This window comes from Meriones unguiculatus, chromosome 2 (assembly GCF_030254825.1).
Source record: "Meriones unguiculatus strain TT.TT164.6M chromosome 2, Bangor_MerUng_6.1, whole genome shotgun sequence".
NCBI classification, from domain to species: Eukaryota; Metazoa; Chordata; class Mammalia; order Rodentia; family Muridae; genus Meriones; species Meriones unguiculatus.
The window spans coordinates 12,516,063-12,541,417 of record NC_083350.1 but is presented as its reverse complement, the minus strand read 5'-3'; the positions used below and the strand labels follow the sequence as shown (position 1 = coordinate 12,541,417).

At 43.8% G+C, this 25,355-nt stretch overlaps 1 protein-coding gene across 3 annotated transcripts in view; it reads left to right on the top strand.

Annotated features, from left to right (window-relative positions):
- The window catches only part of Loxhd1 (lipoxygenase homology PLAT domains 1), a 150,696-nt gene that overhangs the window by 49,274 nt on the left and 76,067 nt on the right, over positions 1–25,355 (top strand). For all 3 annotated transcript variants that reach the window (XM_060376894.1, XM_060376893.1, XM_060376895.1), the window contains exons 13-17: positions 15,238–15,392; positions 16,314–16,474; positions 19,948–20,024; positions 21,691–21,887; positions 24,422–24,614. In XM_060376894.1, the coding sequence (XP_060232877.1) occupies positions 15,238–15,392; positions 16,314–16,474; positions 19,948–20,024; positions 21,691–21,887; positions 24,422–24,614 (783 nt within the window). The remainder of the gene's footprint in view (positions 1–15,237; positions 15,393–16,313; positions 16,475–19,947; positions 20,025–21,690; positions 21,888–24,421; positions 24,615–25,355) is intronic.

The window sequence follows — 25,355 nt, the reverse complement described above, 5'->3', positions numbered from 1 at the left end:
GCTCTGAACACTGCAGTGGACTAACTAGGTTCCAGCCTTGAGACTGGCTGGAAGGATCCATTCCAGGGCATGAAGCTAGAACTCTTCTCTGATGGGTATGGTATGGAGGAAAAGGAAACATATAGGTCTTCAAGTTGGCCGCAAAAGGACCAGAAGAATCTGCACTAAACAACAGTTATGCAGAACCTCCTTGAAATTAAAGGCAAGAACTTCTTGACCTTTCACGTTGTGAAATGCCTGAGTTCTCTCTATACTGTAAGGATGGATCTGAGCTCTTTTTTTTTTTTTTTCAAAATTTTTTATGACACACTGAGCTGGTACCCAATGAATCCTTTATCTGTTTGGAGCCAGTATGAGAAGAATTAAGCTTTTAACCTGGAGTCCAGCATTTACTTTCAAAAGACCAAAGGGAGGCCATTTTGCCTCTGGGTTATAGCAGCAGCATAGAGGCAAATATGAAGAATGTGCTCTGTCCCCTTCTTAGGGAAACGTTGCTTATTAAGTGATCACAACATTCTTGCTCAGTTGGAACTGAGCTTGATGGCCATTGTAGCACTGTAGCAGCCATTGCCAAACTAATCAGACTTGACATGGAAAATTAACCTAGTTGTTACCCTGTGGCAGACCTTAACTTTTCAATAGGAATATTTCAAAAGTGAAATTGAAAAATCATAAGAAATGAAGAATATATGGAAAATTAGAACCAGGTATGCTTCCTGGAGCCTCCTAAGCATTTCAATAAACTCAGTTCACAAGTGATCATGCAATATTCTGAACACTCTGTAGTTGTACACTTAGTAGACGCTTTCGATATATTTGTTGAAATAACTTGACTAGAGTTAAATACTCATATATTTACACAGACATATACATATGCACAGTATGAATATATTCCAGATAACAAATATCTAAAATGAGGTCATTCCATCCGTTAGAATAAGAAGACAATACTTCCAGTTAGTGCCATGTTTCTTGCATTTGGGGGATTCTTCTTCACTTTAATTCGGTCTATAACTTCAGAATACTTGTGTTCACAAGATCTAGCATTAGCCTATGTAGAACTGAGGAAGCTCCTGCTTAGACAGTGGATTATAGACCGTCAAAGCCAGAACGGATCCTTTACACATTGGTTCAATGACTGTCTATCCTGAGAGTCCATCCCTACTTTCGTATGCTTGATATTTGCTTTGAAGGCAAAACTATCATTTCTCTTTCCATAAGTTAACACCAACTGACTTCCATCTGATGGAGATGTTATGGAATGCATAGTTCAGCAGGGTAGAAATGCATCTGTTGTGTGCCTGCAGGTCCCAGGAAGAAGGTCTTGGGACCTAGCCATTTTCTGAATCTTTCTAACCAGTTATTATCATTTTAGTTCTCGAGTCTCTTCTTTTGAAGTTACCCATCACTTTCATGCTTGAGTTTTTGGGGAAAGGGGCTGCTTTTCAATGCGTCTCAGCTCCCAGCTCTGACCAGCTTTCTCAAGGTGCCTTATTGCATAGAGGACTTGTAGAGCTCCACATTGCTGGGCTCTGCAATAGAGTTTCTAATTCAGTGGGTCTGCAGTAAGACCCCAGAATGCACTTGTCCAGAAACCTTTAGGAATATCATCACTACCCCCAAGGAAGTACACTAGGAACCACCATCACTAAGGATGGTCCACTTTTTTGTTGTTTTACAGCTTCTGGAATTTTCTTGCTGTTTCTATATTTGTCTTCTCCAGCAGACATCTTGGTGAAAGCTTTTTATTTGGTTAGATCTTTAAAGTCAACTATAGAGTCTTGTTTTAGTGAAGTTATTCCAAGGAAACATCTGCCAGTTTTACCTAGAATATCCAGAACATTCTCAGCTCTTTGAACCGTAACCTGGAGTTATAAGCCAAGTAAACCCTTTTTCTCAAAGCTGATTTTGATTAGCGTATTTGTCACAGCAACAGAAATGGAACCAGGACACAGGCAATGCTGCTGTCAGCAAGCATACCCCTTGCCTTCCCACCCGTCCCCATCCTCAAATCCCTCTAAGACCTTTGTCTCCACATTTCTTTCTGGTGTGCTAGGATTGCTCCATTCTTCAGTGTGAGGGTATGGGTTTGAGAAGCAAACCCACAAATGATTTTCCATGCAGAGAAAATACGCTCAAGAAATTGTTTGAAGGTGGAGCTGGTGGGGCGTGGTTGTAACTGCTGTGGAACCCCAGCTGTGATAAACTTTCTGTCTCGGCAACTGTTGTCTCGAGCTTCAGACAGAGTTCATCTAAGCCAGGGAAAGCAAGGGCTCTGACAGTAGAGGCCATGGGAGGAAGAATGTTTCCACAGACTCCATATCGGCTGTGCAGAGAATACAGGCTGCTCATGACTGTAATTAGACTGTACTGTTAAAGAACCATTTCAATGAGAAACATTTTAGTGATCAATATAGGTAGAATGTCTGTCTGTCTGTCTGTCTGTCTATCTTGGCTATAAAGACAGTTTGATACCTTCTGCAAGTCTTTGGTAGTTCTTTGACACCTCTACTGACTCCAATTCCTTGAAATCACTTGTTCTTTCTGGCCCATGATTTTCTTGTCTTGTGCTTAGAATGCACTTCTGTTTTCTCCCAGATCTCTGGTGGTCTGTGTTGTTTCTTGTACCACTAAACAGAGCCAAAGGCAAAGTCATGCTCTTCTAGCAGATAACAAATAACATGCATGGTTTCCCAGAGAGCCTTTAATGGAGAATCTTGCAGTCATGTACAATGAGTAAATACCAATTTAAAACCAATTCTTGGAGTCTGAAGTTGTGTGTTCCCAATTTACTTACAAAATAAAGGTCAGCCAAATAAGCAATTAACATCAGGTCTAGTTGCTCAGGGGCTTTCAGGAGTGATTCTCCTGGTTAGAGGTGCAGACAAAGCATGTACCAACTCACAATTTATTTCCACCTTGACTTTCCCTCAGGAGGAACGTGAGATGGCAAAATAAATGAGATCCGCTTTCTCCACTGTGATTACACACTACTGATGAGTGGGCAAGAGTCCATTGGACATGAGTGTTGAATATTATTGCTGCTTGTTAATCAGATTGAGCCGTAATTTTTAAATTAAAGCCCAAGAGGCTGTGGTAGTTGCCCATCTGTTTAACGTCTCTCACTGTTGATGACTAACAATGTAATTATTTTCAATTGTCCACAGATGTCTTTCCAGGCAGAGTTTGGGACCTCAGTGGCTAGTAGGCTCAGAGGGACCTTTAGAGAGTAAGGACTTGTCAGGACCTCCAATGGAACAGACCTTAAAACTCTTGGACGTACGGGGACGAGGTCCCCAGGAAAGGGATTCCTATGTTTGTTACCACTTTGCTTTGAGGAATTTTCCAGCAAGACTATTAAGAGCAAGACTTATGAGCAAATCAGACTGCAACAAGACTGTGGTTTGGGGCTTTGATTTCCCCCTGGTTTCTTGTGTTGGCACACACCAGCCAACACTGCCCATTCCTCTTGTTGTCCCATCACATCACAGCATGTTCCAGTCTGCTCTCTGTCAATGGGACGGAAAAGCTGAGGTAAACAAGCTGAAGGGAAGAAGTATTTCTTTGGCTCTTGGTTTCAGAGGGCTTAGTCCATCTGTGTTCCTGGGTGTGTAGGAAGCAGATCATCAAGGCAGGGATCATGTGGCAAACCAAAGCTCATGGCAGCTAGGAAACAGGAAGAGAGGTAGAGCTGGAGAAGAAAGGGCCAGGTGCAAAACATACCCTTCAAGGCATGCCTCCTAAGACCCACTTCCTCCAGGAGGCCCCACCTCAAAAACCTTCCACCACCACCCCCAGGAACAGTCTAAGCTAGGAATCCATGAATGGCTCAGTCATGAGGTCAAGGTTGTCATGGCCCTGTCACTCCCCAAATCCCACCGCTAAATGGCACTGGTGACCAAGCTTTCAACACATGAGATTTGGGGGGGCAGGACACATAAGATCCAGACCATATCAAAGCATGCACATTGCTGCATATATAAAGGCTTATAGCATTTGGCTTTTGACAGTTCCCTGGGGAAGGAAGGGATGATTTAATTGTGAGTAATGTGGTTCTCTAAGATAGTAATGTTGGGGAACAAGAGATGTTTTCCTGAACTTCAACCCATGCTGTAAGTGTCCACCTGTACCCACTCTACTTAAAACAGGACTCCACGTGCCATGCTTCTTTGCCTTCTAACAAATGTTTGGCACAGATACCACAATATCTCCATGTACCCATATTATACATGGTCAGACAGATTTTTCAGATGCCTCTATATGGAATTGTGCACATGAATAAAATTGAGTTTATGCGCCAAACTTCCCGTAGATTTGTCTCGTTTCTCATCTCTTTCATCCTCACTTTAGATGAACTTTCAGTGAATAATGTCTCTTTTAAAAACATCCGTTTTATTGAGATAAGTTCACTGGCATTAATTTCATTTGCTAAAAGTTCACAAGCCAATGGCCTTTGATCTATGTTTGGAAGATCTATACATCCATCACACCATCAAATTCCAGAGTGTTTTCACACCCTTAAAGAAACTCCATGTGCATTAGCACCCTACCTTTTCCCCACCTCACTCTTGACTCTGACAGCCACTTAGCCCGGTTTGTGTCTCAGCAGCTTGGGTAAAGGCTAATTCCCGAGAGTTGATCCTGCCTTGCCACTTTGTGGTAGCCAGGGAGCCAAGTCAAGTCACCAGCATTGTGTACAAGCGCTTCTACTTGCTGAGCCATTTTTATGGCCCATAATTTCTCTTTAGTTGATGAATGATACCCCATTATATGGATGTAGCATGCTCAACTGTTGAGCACTAGGTTGCTTCTGCTTCTTGGTTATCAGGAGCACTGCTGCTCTGACCTTTCTGCACCTGTGTCCCTTCAAACATGCTTTTAGGTCTTTGGCTGTATAGCCTGGTCAGACAGTGACTCTCCCCATATTAAACTTTATTTTATGCGCACTGGTGTGAGTGTCAGATCCCTTGGTACTAGGGTTACAAACAGTTATGAGTTGCCATGTGAGTTTTGGGAACTGATCCTAGGCTCTTTGGAGGAGCAGCCAGTGCTCTTGACCACTGTGCCAGCTCTCCAGACCTCTCCCCATAACTTTTAAAGCAACTATTGAGGTGATTTTCTCTCTCTTTTTTAAATGTTTCTAGAATTTTTTTGTTAATTAATTCATTTACATCCTGATGGCAGCTTCCCCTCCCTCCTTTCCTCCAACCCCTCCCTGCCACCTCCCCTTCCCCTACCCTATTCTCTTTCTCCTCAGAGAAGGGGAGGTCTCCCATGGATATCATATTGGCTTCACATATCAAGTTGCAGTAGAACTGGACGCATCTTCTTCTACTGAGGCTAGACAAGGTAGCCTAGTTAGTGGAAAAGGATCCAAAGCAGGCAACAGCATTAGAGTCAGGCCCTGCTCCTGCTGTTAGGGCTCCCCACATGGGGATCAAGCTGCTCATCTGTTATATATGTTTAGGTCCGTCTCATGCATGCTTTCTGGTTGGTGGTTCAGTTTGAGCTATTTTTCAAAAGATGGGTACGTTTTCATCAGTATCACGGGAGGTCCCCACTTGTCTAAATCTTGTAACACTTGCTGGTTTTCTTCTTGAAGTTTATTTTGCAATGTCTCATTGATAAAAAGCTTATCAAGTTCTACAAAGAACTCCATTGCAATTCTAATAGGGACTGAATCAAAGTAGTTCTGTTTGGGGACATTAATATTGCTATATTAATGATGCTAGGTCACACAGTCCATGGACACGGAACATTTCCAGGTGCATTTATTGAATCTTTAATCTCAATAATGTTTTGCAATATTCAAGGTATAAATTTTTCAATTGTTTTGTTGAATTTATTCCACAATATTTTATTCTTTTAAAAACATTTATTTACACTTTTATTTTTATGTGTGTATGCACACACATGTAGACATGCACATCAGGTGTCTGAGTGCCTGCAGAAGCCAGAAGAAGCCATCATAGACAATTGTGAGCCACCTGAGGTGGGTGCTGGGAACCAAGCTTGGATCCTGTGGAAGAGCGAAAAGCACCCTTAGCCTCATTGTTGAGCCATCTCCCCAGGTCATTTTATTCTTTCTGTGGTTGTGAATGAAAAACCTTCCCTCCCCTCCCCTCCCTTCTCCTCTCCTCCCCTCCCCTCCCCTCTCCTTCCCTCCCCTCCTTTTCCCTCCCCTCCCTTCCTTCTTCCTCCCTTCACCTCCCTTCTCCTCCCCCTTCCCTCTTCCTATCCTCTTCTCTTCTTTTGATACATTTTCTTTTGAGACTGGGATTCATGTATTGCACACTGGCCTCAAACTCACTATATAGTTGAGAATGATCTGGGTTTTCTGATTCTCCTCTCTCTACTTTGAAAATATGAGGATTACAGGCATGTGTTACCACAACCAGTTTCTGCAGTGCTGGGATGGAATCCTTGGCTTTGTGCATATTAGGCAAGCACTCTTCTAAAGGAACTACATTCTCAGCCCAGAAATGATTTCTTAATTTCATTTTCAAGTTACTTATTATAAAAGACTACAAATACAGTAGATTTTTCAGATATTGATTTTATATTCTACAACTTTGCTGAACTTATTAACTATAATAACCTTTTTTAGCAGATCCCTTATGATTCTCTAAACATGCAATCATGTCATCCATGAGCAGGCACAACCTTGTGGCAGCCCTTCTAATCTGGATACCAGCATAACTTTACTCTCCTTCTTGCCTTGCTGAAAAATTGCTAGAATCGTGTTTGAACTTTTAAGTGTAGGTGTTTCACAGATGACCTTTATGAGCTGAGATTCCCTTTTGTTCCCTTTTAAAAATGGGTTCTTATCATGAAAGGGTTTGTCAAATGCTTTTTGTGTGTCTATTGAGATGATCATGTGATTTGGGGTTTTTGTTCTATTAGCATGACATATTACATTAATTGGCTTTTAGAAGTTAAACCAAATTGTATTCCTAGGACAAATCCTAACTTGTCATAGTGTCTTATTCTTTGTGTATGTGTGAACTCCAATTAGGTATTTTATTTTAACTTTTCACTTTATCAAACATTTTTATTTGAGTTGTACATTTGATTTTTATTGAAAATATTTCATACAATATATTTTGATCATGGTTTCCCCCTTTTAACTTCTCCCTAATCCTTACCACTTCTCCACTAATGCAACTCATTCTCTTTCTCTTTGGAAAGTAAACAAATATGTAAAACAAACAAATCAGAATTAATAAAGAAAAACACACAAGAAACACACACACACGAGAGAACCAAAACCCAAAACAATAAAATTACAAATTATTGTATACAAGTAAAAGACCAGTAAGATTAAAAAAAAGCACTAAAACAAGGCAATATGAGACAAAATATCCTCAGAGTCATCCCTGAATTTGTGTATGTTGGCTATGTATTGCTGGGCATGGGGCCTACCCATAAGTGCCATTTAGATATCCAGTGATACTCCATTAGGGAAAACTTATTTTCCTGCGCATGCACTTGTCAATTGAAGATGGCTTCTTGGCTAGGAGTAGGAGCTCATCTGCCCCCCCCCTCGATGCTGGCTTAAAACTATGTAGGTCATGTGCGTGCTGCTGCATGGTCACATGTGCATCGGGCCTGTTGTGTCTGGGTGACACTATTTCTTTGGTGTCATCCATCCTTCTGGCTCTTACGGTCTTTCTGCCTCCTCTTCTACATAGACCCCTAAACCCTGAGGAGAGGGATTTGATGAAGACATCCTATTTAGGACTGAATGTTCCAAGGTCTCTCATTCTGCACATTGGGTCTCTCAATAACTCCAATCTATGGAAAGAGGAAGTGTCTCTGACTATGGCTGAATGAGACAATTTATCTACAGATATAGCAGAATATCATCAGGAGTCATTTTATTGCTATGTTCCTTTAGCTAAACAATAATGTTCGGTTTTCTCCTAGGTCTGTCTAGTCTCAGGTTCTTGGCAACCTGAACATTTTCGGGGCTGGGTTCTCTCTCATGGAATATACCTTAAATCCTATAAGACAGTGATTGGTTACTCACACACCATTTGTGCCACTATTACATCATCGTGCCATCCAGGCAGGTCACCACTGCAGATTGCAAGGTTTTAGCTGGGTTGGTGCTTACCTCTCTTCTCTGGTAGCATGCAGAGTGCCTTCTAGTACCACAGACACTGGTCAGTAGGGGGTGAAGGTTCTAGTGAAGCCCTAGTGCCACTCATGTTCAGTGAGGTATGTAAGTGTTGTCTTTAGCATGAGGGCCTTGCCATCAGTTTGTGTAGAGAAACCAATAACCTCGGCATAGTCTGAGTTGTTTGGGGGTTCTCATGGGGCCGCCTTGGCCAACAATTCAATTATATGTAACTCGTTTCTGGCACTGGAGTTTTCACCTGGTGGCAAAAGTTGGGGGCTTCGTCTCCTCTGTTATGTGGTGATCCCATTTGGATTACATATCTATGTATATGACATTTCTATTGTCGTAGTTTTCCGTGTTTCCACTCAGATGGTGTTATTTGCTCTTCCTCATATTCCCTCCTTTACCTACTTCTTCCTTCCTCCTCTTCACTCTATCTTTCTGCTCCAGTCACGCTTCTCTCTCTCCATAACAATGTTTTCTATTTCTCCTTCCTTGGCAAACCCCTCCTGCCCCTCATTCCTTGCTCTTTACCTAGCCTCTCTGGTTATACTGATTGTAGTATACTTATCAAAGGCCAAAAGCTCTCATCCACATAGAAGAGATTCCATACTGTATTTGTCTTTTTGGGTCTGGGTTACCTCACTCAGTGATTTTCTTTTCCTAGCTCCATCCATTTACTTGTGAATTTCATTATTTTATTTTATTTTATTTTTTTTTAATTTTTTAATGTTTCTTTTTTTATATTTATTTATTATGTATACAATGTTCTGTCAGCATATACACATGCATGCCAGAATCGGGCACCAGATCTTATTATAGATGGTTGTGAGCCACCATGTGGTTGCTGGGAATTGAACTCAGGACCTTTGGAAGAGCAGCCAGTGCTCTTAACCTCTGAGCCATCTCTCCAGCCCCCCATTATTTTATTTTTAATAAATGTACATTATTTCATTGTGTAACATTTTTTTCATCCATCTGTTAACATCTACTTTGTGTTCAGTTTTTTACTATTATGAATAGAGCAGCAATGAATGTAGAAGAGTGAAAGCCTCTGTGGTGGGATATAGGGTCCTTTCAGTATATGCCCAAGAGTGGGAGAGCTGGATCCTGAGGTAGATCTCTACCCAGCTTCCTGAAAAACCACCGCACTGATTCATGAGTCACTCATTCGCTGATTCATTATCTGTGTTGCAGTATTTGGTTTACAGCAATCGTGTTGTGAATTTTTGCATCTATATTCATAAAAGATATTAGCCTATACTTTTATTTTATTATGATGCCATTACCAGCTTTGGTACCAAGAATGTGTGACTTTCATAAAATGAGTTCCCTAAGATGATCATTATCCTTTATTACAAACTTGAATGAGCCACCTAGCAGATTGAAATATACATCTGAGTGCATCTTTTAGGTCATTTCAGAGAGGACTAGCTAAGAAAGAATGATCCACCCCGAGTAAGAAGGTACCATCCCATGGGCTGGGGGTTAAGTTGCACCAAAAAGGAAAAAGAAAAAAGTTATCTAAACGCTAGTGTTTTGCTGCCCTCCATTCCTGAACTAGTAGTCTCATCTTCCTGCTGCCACCACCACGGGCCACTTCCTGTGGCGACTTCCCTGTTGTGATGAGTTGTATTTTCTTGTACTGTGAGGCAACACAAGCCACGTCTTCATCGGCTTTTGTATTTGGCCACAGCAATGAGAAAAACAAACAAACATAGAAAACTAGGAGCAAGGCTGTTTCTGTTGTAGTGAGAAACCTGAGCACATGGTACTTAAGCCTTTGGAACTGAATTGTAGAAAGTCTATGGCTGAGTTTGGAGATGAAGGACAGGGAAGGCCCAGAATTCTGTAAACTATATTCCAGCAGGAGCGAGGAAGACCAGAGTGCCAATAGAAACATTGACAGACAAGGCAACACTTACGAGGATTCAGAAGGAAGTGATGATCATACTGAAAACTGGGTTAGAGGCCGTGCATGTCATATTATGATAAAGAAACTGGCTTCATTCTACCTGCACCCTGAAAACTCAAGTGGGACTGAATTAAAAAGCGATGGAGTGATTTACTTGATGAGAAGAACTACAAACTTCAGTATACCATGTAGACTCTGGCCCCGTTTATTGCTCACTGCATTTTGTGATGTCCTACAGTGAGAATTCAAAGCAAAAGGTGGAACAGACAGGAGTAAAAAAAAAATACATAGTTAGGAAAGAAAAGGAGCGTGAACCCAGTTAAAGTCACAGGCAATGCAGCTGTGGACAAAGTGGCTGTAATTGTTAAAAGACATTAGCAATGTTAAAGCAAATCAGGGACTTGGCAGGACAAAAGTAAAGGAGCCTCAGGTGCAAGATCCTACCAAGAACAGCAAGACTGTGGGACCTTCTAAAGTTTGACTGGATGCATTCGGTGTTACCAGACTGGCGCAGGCCTTTTGGTTAGCAGTGGAACACTATGGATTACAGTGATGTGTTTAAAAGTCAAGTTGATGAAGGGTGAATTTGTGATGGTTAATTTTATTGCCCTCTGACTGGATTTGGAATCACCTAGGAGACTGACACACATTCCTGGGTATGTCTTGAGGTTATTTTAGAGGAGATTAACCAAGGGAGAGACCTACCCAGATTGAGAAAGACCCATCTAGAATGGGGGTGGAGCCTTCTCATGGGCTGAGGGGTGGATGGTGCAAAAGAGAGGATCAAGCACGAGTTGTCATATCTCTCTGCTTCTTGGCTCATCCAATTGTGAGCGAGCAGCTTCCTGCAGCTGCTACCACAGCTGTGGGCACTCATGTTGCATGTCTTCCTGCCAGGGCTGTCCGAGTCCCTTAAACTCCTGAAGCAAAACAAGTATCTTTTTCAGTAAGTTGCTCCTTGTCAGGTATCCATTTGGTCACAACTAGAAGAAAAGTAAATGAATATACCCATTCTTCTCTTGTTACATAATCTTCATAAGAAATAGTGTTTTTTTTTTTTTATGTATAGTAGATATCCCAAGACATCTGGACATAAGCTTTTCTCTCTTTCTTTCTTTCTTCTTTCTTTCTTTCTTTCTTTCTTTCTTTCTTTCTTTCTTTCTTTCTTTCTTTCTTTCTTTCTTTCTTTCTTTCCTTTCTGTAAATCTGTTTGATCTCAAGTCAGTTTTGATAGTCATTCTTTAGTTTCAACCTATTTGTGTTGCAGGATCTAAAGTATATTTCTTTGTGATAAGATATTTAAATCCATGTCCATTTTGAGAGTCTCTGTATAACAGATGCTAGTGGAAATGTATGGGTTCTCTGGTCCTCAACACTGATAGAAATTTTGTCCTACCTGGGCCCTTACAGGATCTTTTCACCTTTCTTATCCTTTATCCACCATAAATTCTCAAGCTCTTTGCTTGTGAACCTTCTTTAAAGCCTGGTAAGCTTTCCCTAGAATCCCTCATGTCAACAATACATCACTTTTATCTTCATTTTCTATTGTTATTAATTTATTCATTTTACATCCCGATCATATCCCCCTCCCTCCCTCTTCCCTGCTATCCCTATTCCCCTAGTCCTCAGAAAGAGGGAGTCCTTCTCCCTTACCAACTGACCCCAGACTATCAAGTCGCATCTTCCCCTGTGGCTTGGCAAGGTCACCTCACCCAGAGAAAGTGATTAAAGAACAGGCAACAGAGTTCATGTCAGAGACAGTTCCTTGTCCCCTTACTAGGTGACTCACATGGAGACTGAGCTGCCTATCGGCTCTATCTGAGCAGGGGCCTTCGGTCCTCTCCATGTATAGTTCTTGGCAGATGCATCAGTCTCTGGAGGCAGGACGCTCTGGGCCCAGATTTGTTGGCTTTGTTGGTCTCCTTGTGAAGCTCCTGTCCTCTCCAGGTTCTTCTATTTCCCACTTTTCCATAAGACTCCCTGTGCTCTGCCCAAAGTTAAGCGGTGAGTCTCAGCATCTACTTCAGTCCTCTGCTGGGTGGAGTTTTTCAGAGGACATCTATGGAAGGCTCCTGCCTTGTTCCCTCTCTTCAACCATGTCCAGTGTCCATTCTCTTTGACTTCTGAATGAGAATTAAGCATCCTCCCTAGGGTCCCCCTTATTATTTAGTTTCTTTAGGTCTGTAGATTGTAGTATAATTATCTTGTATTGTATGCCTAATATCCACTTATGAGTATATACAATATCCATCTTTCTGGGTTTGGGTTACCTCACTCAGAATGATCTTTTGCAGATCCATCCATTTCCCTGAAAATTTCATGATGCCCTTGTTTTTTAATAGCTGAATAGTATTCTTTTGTGTGGATATACTACAGTTTCTTTATCTGTTCTTCTTTTGAAGGACATCTGGGTTGATTCCAGTTTCTGGCTATTATGGATAAAGCTGCTATGAACATAATTGAGGAAATGTCTTTGTGGTATGGTGGAACATCTTTTGGGTGTGCCCAGGAGTGGTATAGCTGGGTCTTGAGGTAGATCTGTTCCAAGTTTTCTGAGATAGAGCCAGACTGACTTCCAAAGTGGTTGTACAAGTTGCACTCCCACCAGCCATAGAGGAGTTCAACAATACATCTTACATTGGCTGGTTGTGTGTAGTGACATCATGAGCCCCCATCTCTGCAGGGTGCCCACCATACTCTGATTTTTGCTTGAAACATTAAGTCCATGTATCAAAATTACATCAAATGTATCACATGGAGATCCTGCAGTTTTGGATCTGCAGAACCAGCCCCTTCATGTGATCCTGCAGTTCATAGACAGGATAGATGTTAGGGTGGGCCAGCTCAAAGCCCTGGATCTGGGTCTGGACAGTAAACCTGTCAGTTGTCCTGTGACTGCACTGCCAGGACCAGCTCTCCTGCTTTGCCTAGGTGTGAGGGAGGGGTATGACCAGCTCCACTGCTTTGCCTAGGCAGGGGTTGGGGGTAGGACCAGCTCCACTGCTTTGGCCAGGTGAGAGGTGGGGCCAGCTCTCCCGCCATTGCACAGCACTGCCCAAAGGAGATGTGGGGCCATTTTCCCCCTGTTCTTTTACTATATATTATTTCAGTTACTCTCAAAGTAGTCTCTCCCAAATTACAATGCACATCTTAGAACAATCTAGTTCAAAGTAATGTCAACTTAGTTTCAGGAGCATAAAAACTTCACTCCCTTGCACTTTCTTTCATACAACTGTTATCATTTAAATTGTGTCTTTGTCTGGGATATATGACACCCTATACTGGGAATTTGTGTCTTTATACATTACAGACTCACCAGTGCAATTTTATGGTTATTGTTCTCTGCGGTTGTATTTTATATAAAATCTGAGAAGACAGGTATTAAAAATGAAAAAAAATACATGTACAGCATCTTTGCTATTATCACTTTATCTTTTCTGGTGATTCATAATACTCCAGGCGAATTCAAGTTACTGCCTACTATTTAATGCAAAGATTTCCCATTAATATTTGTTATAGAGAAGGTCTTTTAGTGATGGGAGATTCTTGAATTATTTGTTTATTTTGGAATGCTTTAATTTAGCTTTCATCCTGAAGGGTAGTTTTAGTAGATATAGGATCCTCAGATAATGGTTTTTTTCTTTCAGCTTATTGAATTTAGCATTCCACTGCTTTCTGGTTTCCATAGTTTTGGATGAAAAGTTGTCTGCTAATTTTTATTGAGTATCCTTGTGCTTAATTTCCTGTTACTTCTTTTAAAGATTTCCTCTTTGTCTTTCACTCTTACATGTTTTATTATGATGTGTTTAGAAGTAGATCTCTATGGATTTTTCTTACTTAGAGTTTCATTTTACATAAAAATTTAAATATACAGATTAATATTTTTAATTCAAATTTGGAAATTTGGGACCATTTTATTTTCAAATGTTATTTTAATCCTTGTTTACATCTTCTTCATCATGGCTTTCACCAGATTTCATGGCTCTAAATGGAAGACATCTACTTATGATGACTAAAGTCATGCTGCTGGACCTGGCCTTTCACATATATGTAACTGCCATCTTGACTTCTTTTTTTTTAAGTATCTAACTGGCACCTCAAATGTGTAGTGACCAGAATAAAGCCTTGATTTCAATTCCCAAACACATTTGCTTTCCTTCCTGCCTTCCTTTCTTTTTCACATAATTATTTATTTATTCACTTTATATTCCAATCATAGCCCCCTCTCCTCTCCTCCCAGTCCCACTCTCCCTTCCTCTTCCCCCCTCTTCTCTTTCTCAGAAAAGGGGACTCCCACTAACCCACCTCAATTCATACAGATTTTCTCTGTGTCATCTTGGTTGTCCTGGACTCACTTTGTAGTCCAGGTTGGCGTCTTACTCACAGTGATCTGTCTGCCTCTGCCCCCCTGAGTGCAGGCATTAAAGATGTGCACAACCACGCCTTCCAACCATACCCTTACCCTAGACCTCCCAATCCTTATCAACAACTCTCTCCACTATTTGTTCAAAGCAAAACCTGATTCCTCTCTTTTTCTTGATTACCTATCTGAGCCATTACCAACAGTTGCTTCTAAATTACACCATCACAGTAGCTGTTGCCTTCTCTCTGTTTCCACTGAACCCTACTTCTAGGTAACACTCATTTCTTTTCATGAGACTCCACATGGAGGGTTCATTAATAACTCTGATCTGGAGGTTGTAGGTAGGCTTGGCCCATCTGGGGAGGGACAATGAGGTGATCATTGTATGTATTTTATATTGCTGTTCCCTGCAGATTTAGGGGTCAGTTTTAAGGGTCTTACCTCTGGAAATTAATGTTTGGGAAGTTTGAAGTGAACCTCAGGAATTCGAATTCTTGTAAATATTTTTCATTGGGTTTCTGATGACTCCACAGAGGGAGTTTACTAATTACCCAGTTTTAAGGGTCTTCCCTCTGGAAATTCAGGCCTGGGATGTCTGAAGTGGGCCTCAGAAATGTGAATTCTTGTAAACACTTCCCATGGGTTTCTGATAATTGATGGGCATCAAGAGCCTCTGGTCTGTCTAAGCCAAGGCTTGGCATGAGTCAGCTCCCAAGCGGCTCACTGCACTGGGATTTGGAAAGTACTAAATGAGGAGGTGACAGAAGAAGTGGGTGCAGAGCTTAGGCATGGGAGCAGAGGCATCCAGCCAATGGTGTCCCCCTTTCTGTCTGCCAGTGGCCCGGTACCGTGTGACTGTATGCACAGGGGAGCTCGAAGGTGCAGGGACTGATGCCAACGTCTACCTCTGCCTTTTTGGTGATGTGGGGGACACAGGGGAGCGACTGCTTTACAACTGCAGGAACAACACCGACCTGTTTGAGAAAGGCAACGTAAGTTATGACACCCCCTCTCAACGCACCCCTGCTCTATCCTCCACCTTCCTTGTTTTCTCAGAGTAGAGCTGATGGCTGGTGGCAGGACCCCCGCAATGAGATGGTATCTATCTGGATGAGGAGAAGTAGGGTCTAGGGAATCCAGGTAGGAGCTGCTTAAAGGCACAGAAATATCTGGTTGATTGGATACCTGGGAACTCAGCTCAATTGGCTCATTGCTAGCCACAACACAATGTGTTAGGTATGGCCCTATGTTACCACAACCATCAAGCAGGTTTACTGTGAGCCAAAAGGCTGTAAAGCAGTGCAGAAAGAACCAAATAGGTCTAGGGAAAGCCAGCCTTGGGCTACTCACTCCACTCTCCTGTGCCACACTTTCTTTGTATATAACATGAGGGAAACGATGCCTACCTGTGACAGGCTATTGTGAAGGTTACAGAGGACTGATGAACTGTAGGGATCAGATATGGTTCACAGCACACAATAGATACCCAGTAAAGACTCATTGCTTTGGTGATATGAAGTTGGTGAGGACTTCCAGATGAAAGGGATGTGTAGATGTTTTTGCTTTTCCTTCTTCCACTTACCCTTTTCTTGGTGGGGAAGTGGTGAGCCTTGGGATGCAATGGAATACTCTGTCTGAACCAATCCAAGGATGGGCTTTTGAAGGCTGTGTTGGTAAAGCCCTTCTCATTAGAAGGTGGCAGGTAGGCTTGGTCCATCTTGGGAGGGACAATGAGGTTATTGTTGCATGTATTTTATATTTCTGTTCCCTGTGGTAGCTTGTGTGCACCTGTGGAAGAACTATAGTTTATTCTCTCAGCTCTGCCTTCTCACTTCTGGAGTGTGACCCCACTTGGTGCTGGGTCTCAGGGGCATCACCATCTACATGACCTTGCTGTCTTTTCTTTCCCAAAGGCCGACGAGTTTACCATTGAGTCTGTCACTCTGAGGAAGGTGAGGCGGGTGAGGGTCAGACATGATGGCAAAGGCTCAAGCAGCGGCTGGTACCTGGACAGGGTGCTGGTAAGAGAGGAAGGGCAGCCGGAGAGCGACAACGTGGAGTTCCCATGCCTCAGGTACATCAGTCCTCTGCCTTTCTTTCTTCCAGCTTGTGCTAGAGAAAGACTCAGACCTTTTACGGGGAACAGTAAAAGAAACAGTGACTCAAGGTGGTCATTGATGTAATAAAGAGGTGGCCCTGCAGGAGGTGTGTGACCTGAGTCTGGCACTTCAGTGCACACCTAATGCCAACAGGATGTTTTTTCTCATGAAAAAATAAAAATAAAACCCTGACATTTCCTGAAATTAAGTGGGTTATTGGGGAATTAGTTAGGTACAGAATGAAATAGGAATACAAGTTGGATTTTGGTTTGAATAGCCAGACCACATCTCTGGCCTGGTTACATCATTTCAGGTCATCTTTCCTGCAGGCTCTGTGACTAAGGGGCAGTCGGTGATCTTGGCAAGGCAGAAAGGAAAGTCCCAATGGTTCGATTTAAGGGATGGTAGCAAGAAGTCTGTGGTCCCCAAATCCTGTGTCACTGATGCTTAGGATGCTGCCAACCCGGCTTTGTTTGCATTTCCTTCCCTCAACCTAAGAGAGGACTTTCTGCACTACTTTTTTGGAAGCATTCCTTGCTCAGCCAGCGCTCCTGCTGATTTCGGAGGTTGTCAATAGAGACATTTTAGAACAAGGAGAAATGTCAGTGTTTTGTGAAACCCCAGTGTCTTTCATTCACGTGTGTTATACCTGGGAGGACCACACTTCCAGATTAACTTTGGTCCTGAGCCCACACACTGTTCATTCTTCACCTGAGTTGCTTGTGTAGGCTCCCAGAAGACTATCATGAAGCTACCAGCATGCTGACATCCATTTGGCAACACCTCACGGCAAAACTAGGTTGAAGCAATTGAAGCTGGAAGGAAATTGCTTTTTAAAACTATGTCTATTAATACCTCAACAGTATTTGGGTAGCAACAGAAGGATGTGTCATGGTTTCCTTTTACCAAACGGGAGGGATTAGAGCTAGGTGAACCGAGGGGACAATGAACAGTAGATGGAATTTTTCTGGTGGTTGGGGACCTGTCTGCCTCCATCAATGGTCAGGCAACATCCCAGCCATCTCTCCTGCAGGCTCTGTGACTCAGGGCACCATCAGTGACTTTGACAAGACAGAGGAAGGGAAAGTCACAATGGTTCAATTTAAGGAAAGGACTGTAGCTAGAACTCTGCAATTCCCATAGGCTGTGTGAGCAACACTTAATGCTACCATGAATCTTTGTGTCTTGGAGTCTCTGTTTCATCTCTCCAGTGTTCTAAATCCTAGCCACGAACCCTATATAAGTGAATAGCGTTTTAAAGTTAACTAATACAGGCTGACAACAAGGTCCCAGGGGAGTGGGGCTCTTGGGATTTGGATATGAGATAAATAAGAAGAGATGAAGAAAGCATAGTGTTGCCTCGTTGGCTCTTCAGGAGTCCCGAACTTCATGCCAGAAGGGGTGAGGAGGAAGAAATGCCTTGGCTTCCTTTGTAGGCTTATGTGTCTGTTTGAATGTATCAATGGCAAACTCAGTCACTAATAATGTACAGGTGTGTAATTAAAGAAAACAAATTAAAAAGCTCACCCTTGCTATAATTTAACCCAAAGAGATCCTTGATTTGAAATTTTTACTTCTCCTTCCTGGTATCATGTTTCCCTGTCTGTTTTGTGAGTTTGAATCCACTCCTGCCTGAACACTGTCTTGTGAACTTGTCTGTCCCTGGCTTTGAGTCTTCATGTCCCTAGCAAAGGGCTTTGCTCTCTCTTTCATTGAACAGCACAGAAAGCAGCACGTGGGTAAGGGATGGGGAATACAGAGTTTTACAAGGAACTAAGTCATTGACGCCAGCTGACCCAGGTAACAAGCAAACACTATAAAGCCATATGTCCAAATGCTGCTCCCAGCATTGATGGTGGATATTCACTTTATAAGGCAGCTTTCAGCCTGTTTTCTGTTTTCAGTAAATAATTGTCACAGCATTCATACACACACACACACGTATTTCTCTCGGGTCAGCAGCACGAAGAGTCGACAACTTAAGCTCACAACTGTGCAAAGCTTAGGTTGCAAAAGCTAAGGGGAAATGCAAAGCAAGCAAGGTTGGTTGTTACCCTCTATTCTTTTATTTTTCTATGCAAGAGGTTTATTGGGTGGGTATGGAGGGAGTGGGGGAACAGGGCGTGATGGGGAGAGAGAGAGAGAGAAAAGAGAATGGGGTGCTTCAAGAAAGAGAGAGAGGGGGGAGAGGGAGAGGGAGAGGGAGAGGGAGAGGGAGGCAAGAGTAAGAGGAGTGACAGAGTGAGAGAGAGCGCTACACTCTATTCTTTTTTTTAATTCTTTATTAATTACACTTTATTCCCTTTGTGTCCCCCCTGTGGTTCCCTCCCTCCTCCTGTCCCAATCCCTCCCTTCTTCACCCTCTGCATGCATGCCCCTCCACAAGTCCACTGATAGGGGAGGACTTCTTTTCCTTCCTTCTGATCCTAGTCAACTAGGTCTCATCAGGAGTGGCTGCAGTGTCTTCTTCTGTGGCCTGGTAATGCTGCTTCCCCCTCAGGGGGAGGTAATTAAAGAGGCCAATCAGTTCATGTCAGAGACAGTCCCTGTTGCCATTACAATGGAATCCACTTGGATACTGAACTGCCATGGGCTACATCTGTGCAGGGTTCTTAGGTTATCTCCATGCATAGTCCTTGGTTGGAGTATCAGTCTCAAGAAAGACCCCTGTGCTCAGATTTTTTGGTTCTGTTGCTCTCCTTGTGGAGTTTCTGTCCTCTCCAGATCTTATTGTTTCCCACTTCTTTCATAAGATTCCCTGCACTCTGCCCAAAAGTTGCCCATAAGTCTCAGCATCTGCATTGATAGTCTGCAGGGCAGAGCCTTTCAGAGATCCTCTGTGTCAGGCTCCTGACTTGTTCCCTCTTTTCTCCTTCTTCTGATATCCATCCTCTTTGCCTTTCTAGATAGGAATTGAGCATTTTAGCAAGATTCCTCCCTCTTGATTAGTTTCTTTAGGTGTACAAATTTTAGTAGGTTTATCCTATATTATATGTCTATATGAGTGAGTATATACCGTGTGCATCTTTCTGCTTCTGGGATAGCTCACTCAGGATGATCTTTTCCAGATCCCACCATTTACCTGCAAATTTCATGATTTCCTTGTTTTTTATTACTGAGTAATATTTCATTGTGTAGTTATACCACAATTTGTGCATCCATTCCTCCACTGAGAGGCAACAAGGCTGTTTCCAGCTTCTGGCTATTACAAAGAAGGCTGCTACAAACATGGTTGAGCAAATGTCCTTATTGTGTATTTGAGACTCTTTTGGGTATATGCCTAGGAGTGGTATAACTGGATCTTGAGGAAGCACTATTCCTGGTTGTCTGAGAAAGTGCCAATTCAAAGTTGTGGGCCTCCCTGGTGACTCAGCACGAGGGATGTGATGATTGGCACATCTGCCTGTTCCACTGAAAAAACTCGCCCCTCAACCCCCTCTCTCTCAAGGTGGCTGGACAAAGAGAAGGATGATGGACAACTGGTTCGAGAGTTGCTACCTAGCGACAGCAATGCCACACTCAAAAGTGAGTCGCCCTGATGGCCAGGTAATGGGTGTCCACGGCTGCCTTTCCTCAGCTAAACAGGACCTAGACCTTCAAAGAAGACACATCTTCATTTTAATTCATGGATGCAGCACAGGGTGGTGGAGAAACAAGACTTCTTGTATGCCTGTTTTGAATGCACAGTCCGGGTGCAGCATGGTGTCAGGCCCTGACTGCATATGGGTCAACAGAGTGATAAAAAGAGTAACACCAGCTGATGGCAACAAACGCAGGGGTCATTGCTTTGTGAGCAGAAATGCATTGTGGAGGGGCTCTTGAATGGGGACTTTTAAATGCTGAGCATTGTCCTGGAGCCATGGAGGTCTTTTTACTAGTGATGTGTGTTCTGATGCCATGGTTGGAACATGAGCTTTAGAAAACGTTTAAAAGAAACATCCCCCAGATTCCCAACAATGCAGCACTTCATGTTTCTAGGCTGTAGCTCATGTGAGCCCTGCAATAACGTCCAAGGGGAGGCAGAGCTGAGGTTGTCTGTTTGTCAGATGGGGAAATCAAGGTCTGGAAGACCTAGATACTTATATTTACCTTGACGTGGTTGAAACTAGAAAATCCAGTGTTGGACGCAGCATCACAGAGCCTAAAACCTGGGAAGGAGGTCAAGAGGAGAGGTCACCCATGCTTAGAATAAGAGGACGCCATGACCAGAACACTCAGACCTATGGTTGCCAATGGAGCTGGGATCAGTTTCCTGAGCATCTCTACTTTAGACTGCTGTTCTTCCCTCTGCAACAAGCTCTCAGCTCACCATGTAGACGAAGCCCCCATCCTCCTGGTATCCTAGTCCCAAATTTGCAAAGGTTTATCTGGAAAGGGGCATTAGGTTCCCACCTAATCTTTCCCTGGTATTGCTGATCTGATAGGGCTAGGCCTGCTGCAGATAGCCCCAGGCATGGCATCACAACTTGCTTTCTCCAGACCCTTTACTCCAGTGGAAATACCCCAAAGAAGCAATGAGTAATAGGCCTTGAAATCTTTCTTCTTTGTTTAAGAAACACACCATGGGGGCCTGCCTGGACAACTAGAGTTTGGCTCGTATTGTCCCGTAACTTATCATCCCCTCTTGTGTTCTTCACCCTTGCACAGATTTCTGGGAGCTACAATGGGACATTCCATTAGGGGCGGGAGTGGCTTTAAATACGTATCAAGGTTTTACTACTGGATAACCTCACTGTCACCACCTCATGTCAAACACCTGACCTGAGCTCTGCATTCTTTTCCTGCAAGGCTGAAATGAGAGCACCTGAAGTAATACCATAGAATATGTGCCCAAAGTGATACATGCTAGAAGGCCCTATTGCCTTTGGTGCCAGTTCCTTGCGCATCAGAAGCTGGATCAGGAGATTTCTGAAGATGCTTTGAGTCTCTGTGTGGGTGTTCTTGTCTAAGTTTCTCTCAGCATATTCCCCTTTTACAGAACAGAAAGAGCCAAGGCACTAGTTTTATAGATAAGGGGGCTCCACAGAGATATAGGAGGCCTCTGCTCTCAGTTCCAGGATCCAGGGTCCAGACTCCAGGGTTCTGTCCTAACCTTGATCTTTCCGGCTGAAGATTGTCCCCCTTTCAAACACCCCACTCCTTGTACAACCTGCACTAACTTTCCCCTCTCTCTTTGCCTTGGCATGTTCAGACTTCCGCTATCACATCAGTGTGAAGACTGGGGATGTCTCTGGGGCCAGCACAGATTCTAAGGTGTACATCAAGCTCTATGGAGAGAAATCTGACACCATCAAGCAAGTCCTTCTTGTCTCTGACAACAACCTCAAAGACTACTTTGAACGTCGCCGAGTAGATGAGTTTACCCTGGAGACCCTGAACATTGGAACTGTAAGTGTCCATCCTAGAATCGAGTGACATCTTCCCACCATGTTTCTACCTTGGACCATATGCATTCACATCTGCACTGATGTGTTTTTACCCCAGTGTTTTTGCCAGGAGAGTATAGATGGAGCATGGATGCTGAAGGAGCGGACACTGGATTCAGGGAGGGAAAGGAGGGATAAAGATAGTTCTCAATTCCAGATGTGAGTGTGCTTCTGGATTGTGTCCAGAAGTGCATCCTTCATGGGAACTCCTGAGAAATGCGCCTTGGGAAACGAGGCCCGAGATTCTCAGGATTCCATGTGGCCTTGCTGTAGGTGATGTGAGCATGCTGGCCACTAACTGGAAAGGCAGACTAATCAGTGATAGACTACTGTAACAGAAAAAGAGCCAGAGTGAATGGAATTCAGCTGAGTTGCCCAGAGGTTTACAGGGACTTAAAGAGGGGAGGGGGATAGGAGGATGGTCAGTAGGAACTCAATAGCATTCCGGTAGTGAGAAGAGGTAAGGGGAAGGGCGGGCAATGGGAAACACACCTGAGTTTGTTAATTGGCACCTATAAGAACTAGGTTCCCACCTTTCTAGATCCCAGAGCCAGGAGCTGGGCTGAAAGCTCAGCTTGACTGGAATCTGAATATTTCAGGTGAGGGGCTGACAGTTGTTCTAGAAATGTGGCCTTGATCTACTTAAACTCTGCTAGTGTTTTGCTTAAGTCTTTATAGACCAAGGTTGACACTCAGTCAAGTAGTAACCTGGTCAAGAGCTGGTCCATGCGACACTCTTTCTTAACGTCACCTGGAGAATCAGGCTTAAATGAAAGACTGGAGCCCTGAGGACACTCTCCAAATTGTCTGCACTAGGATTTGTGTTGCATCTGCCAATCTCCAAGTGCCAGCTGATGAGCACTGGGATGGGGTGTTCCCTTCAGAAACTCATCATCCCTGCCCCTCCTCTCATGTATACCACCCCCACCCCCATGCCTTTCAGGTACTCTGGAAGTCTCCTTTTGCCATCAGTCTGCACCCTTGGGAAAGATCTTGTGACAGTCAATTACCCCTTGAGGCTAATGAACTTCAAATGTATTTACATTTTAAGCCAAATCAATAATTGTGGAACTAAATATTTTGCTCCCTTTGCTGAAGGATTTCTGGGTACCTTAGGGGAGGGGGTTGACAGCAGAAGACCATGGACACTTGTCCTTGGGTTGGTGAAACCCCCTCACTGAATAGTGTGGCCAAGAGCTTGGGAGCCTAGCATTTCTACTGACTTGCTATGTGCAGGTTAACCAACCTTTTCATCAGTTTTTTCATTCCAAATTATGGAGGTGCCATGGGGATTGTGATTAGTATTGAATATGTTAACAAACCCAGGTGCTTATAGTCCGGTTCAGTATATATCGCTAAACAATTACTCCACCTCGAGTCCAAGGTGATGCATAACTACTGAGTGGCAGTCCCCATCCTTAGGGAACCCCCAGTTTTGTTAGATAGCAGACCCTGTCGTTACTCTTCCTTATACTCTCCCCGGAACTGTGCCAGTTCCAGCAGCACAGAGAAACAATGGCACTGTCCTCTGAGCCGGGGTAGGCATTTGAGGACTCTGAGGCATTATAAACTTAGCTGGCAATTTCAGGGTCTTTTGCTCCACACCCTGTGCTCCATGGCTGTGGCAATGTTTCATTAACAGCTGCCAAGAAGCACTTAGTGTGCGGGAAAGCAAAAACCAACGCTTGAGTGGACAATTTTCTAAATGTGGACTTTGGGTACGAGACAAGGTTAGTGTCACCCTCCAAATCATTAGAGAGAAAAACTCAGGGCTGGAAGGGTTCCCAGAGGCCATCTGCTAATCCCTTCTGAGGTTAAAATTACCCTGTATACAACATTTCCACAAAAATGAAAGCAGTTCAAACCCTGAGAAACCAACTACACATAAGGATGCTTTGGGGACCATCTGAGCTCTCATCCTTGTTGATAGTACAGCTCTCATCCCTGCAAAGATAGTACAGTGTCAAAGAGCAAAGCAAGTGATTACAGACTGTTAATGGACAGAGAGAAATGTTCCTTGGGTCTAAGAGTAAGAGGAGAATTAGACATAGGACCACCACGTCCAGGGAGGTTGTCTGCAAATTCTCACCCTATAGGATGGGAAGGACAAAGAAACAATGCAGAAATGTGTACAATACTGTATCACTTCAGATTGAAGCAAAGTGAGGCAGTAGCAGTTGCCAGCCATGCAGCACACTTCACTGCTTCTGTGTCCACACTCATTTTTAAGTACCTAACAGATTTCAAAGTCCTACTCGGTTCTGCCTCTGACCTTGGAGGTGGATTAGTTTAGGGAGGAGGAGATGGAGCCTTTCGGCAGGAAAAGACCACCTGGGTAGGCAGTCCCCCAGGCTCCTGATCACTGGACAGGCTGGGTCAGAGACTTCTCCCAAGGATCCGGAGACCCTGAGATTTTTGCCCAGGGCTCAGGGAGGTGGAGGCTTGAATCCTTCTGCACACGGCTGCTCACACGCCCTTTCTGGAGTTTCCTTGCAGATCAACAGGCTGGTGATTGGGCATGACAGCACAGGCATGCATGCAGGCTGGTTCCTGGGTAGCGTCCAGATCCGTGTGCCTCGCCAAGGCAAGCAGTACACCTTCCCTGCCAACCGCTGGCTGGATAAGAACCAGGCCGATGGGCGCCTGGAGGTGGAGCTCTACCCCAGCGAGGTGGTGGAGATCCAGAAATGTAAGGAAGGAGCCGGTGGGGCCTCAGCACTGAGCATTGTTCCCCTGGGAGAGGGGGAGTGATGGAGTTGGAGGAAGGAAGGGTCAGAGGAAGAGGAGCCCTGTGGTGGGAAGGGGAGAGGAGGGGGAGGTGAGGGCTTTCAGTCGTCTCTAGTGCCGTGGTTTCTGGGAGGCAGCAAGGGCTCATTTCACAGATGGGAAAAATGAGGACCCAAAGGATGGAACTTTTGTCCTGGAGAAATAGAAAAAACAAAATTAGGAAATGAATAGTCTCAGCCCTGTGGAAAATTTGGGGCATAGTCTTCATCTTTCCTAAGGAAACCTTGCTGAGGAGGTCAGACTTTTCATTCAGTAAATGTCTAAGGAGGTTTCTCCAGCCAGTCCTTCCCTGGGCTCTGTGAAGGCAGCTGTCACCCAGCACAGGCCACGGCCTTGTCCTTGTGAGCTCACTCTCTAAGGAGAACGGAGCAGAGTGAGAGGGTAGTAGTGGGGTTAGTGGCTTTGTGAACAGATTTTGCATAAGAGCTGAAGGCCAGGGTGGTCCTGTGTCGGTCTTCCAGTGTCCCGAGGGTGTCTGGAGGCTGGAGACGACAGTGGCTAGGTCATCCTTCCATGGCCACTGTGTCCCTCTCCTGAGAGCAGCTGCCTGCAGCTTTCTTCCCACAGCCTTCTTCCCAGGAATTCTCTTGAGAAGCAATGCAAAGCTGAGCCAGCTCTCCCTCAGCCAGACCTCAAGCGGAGT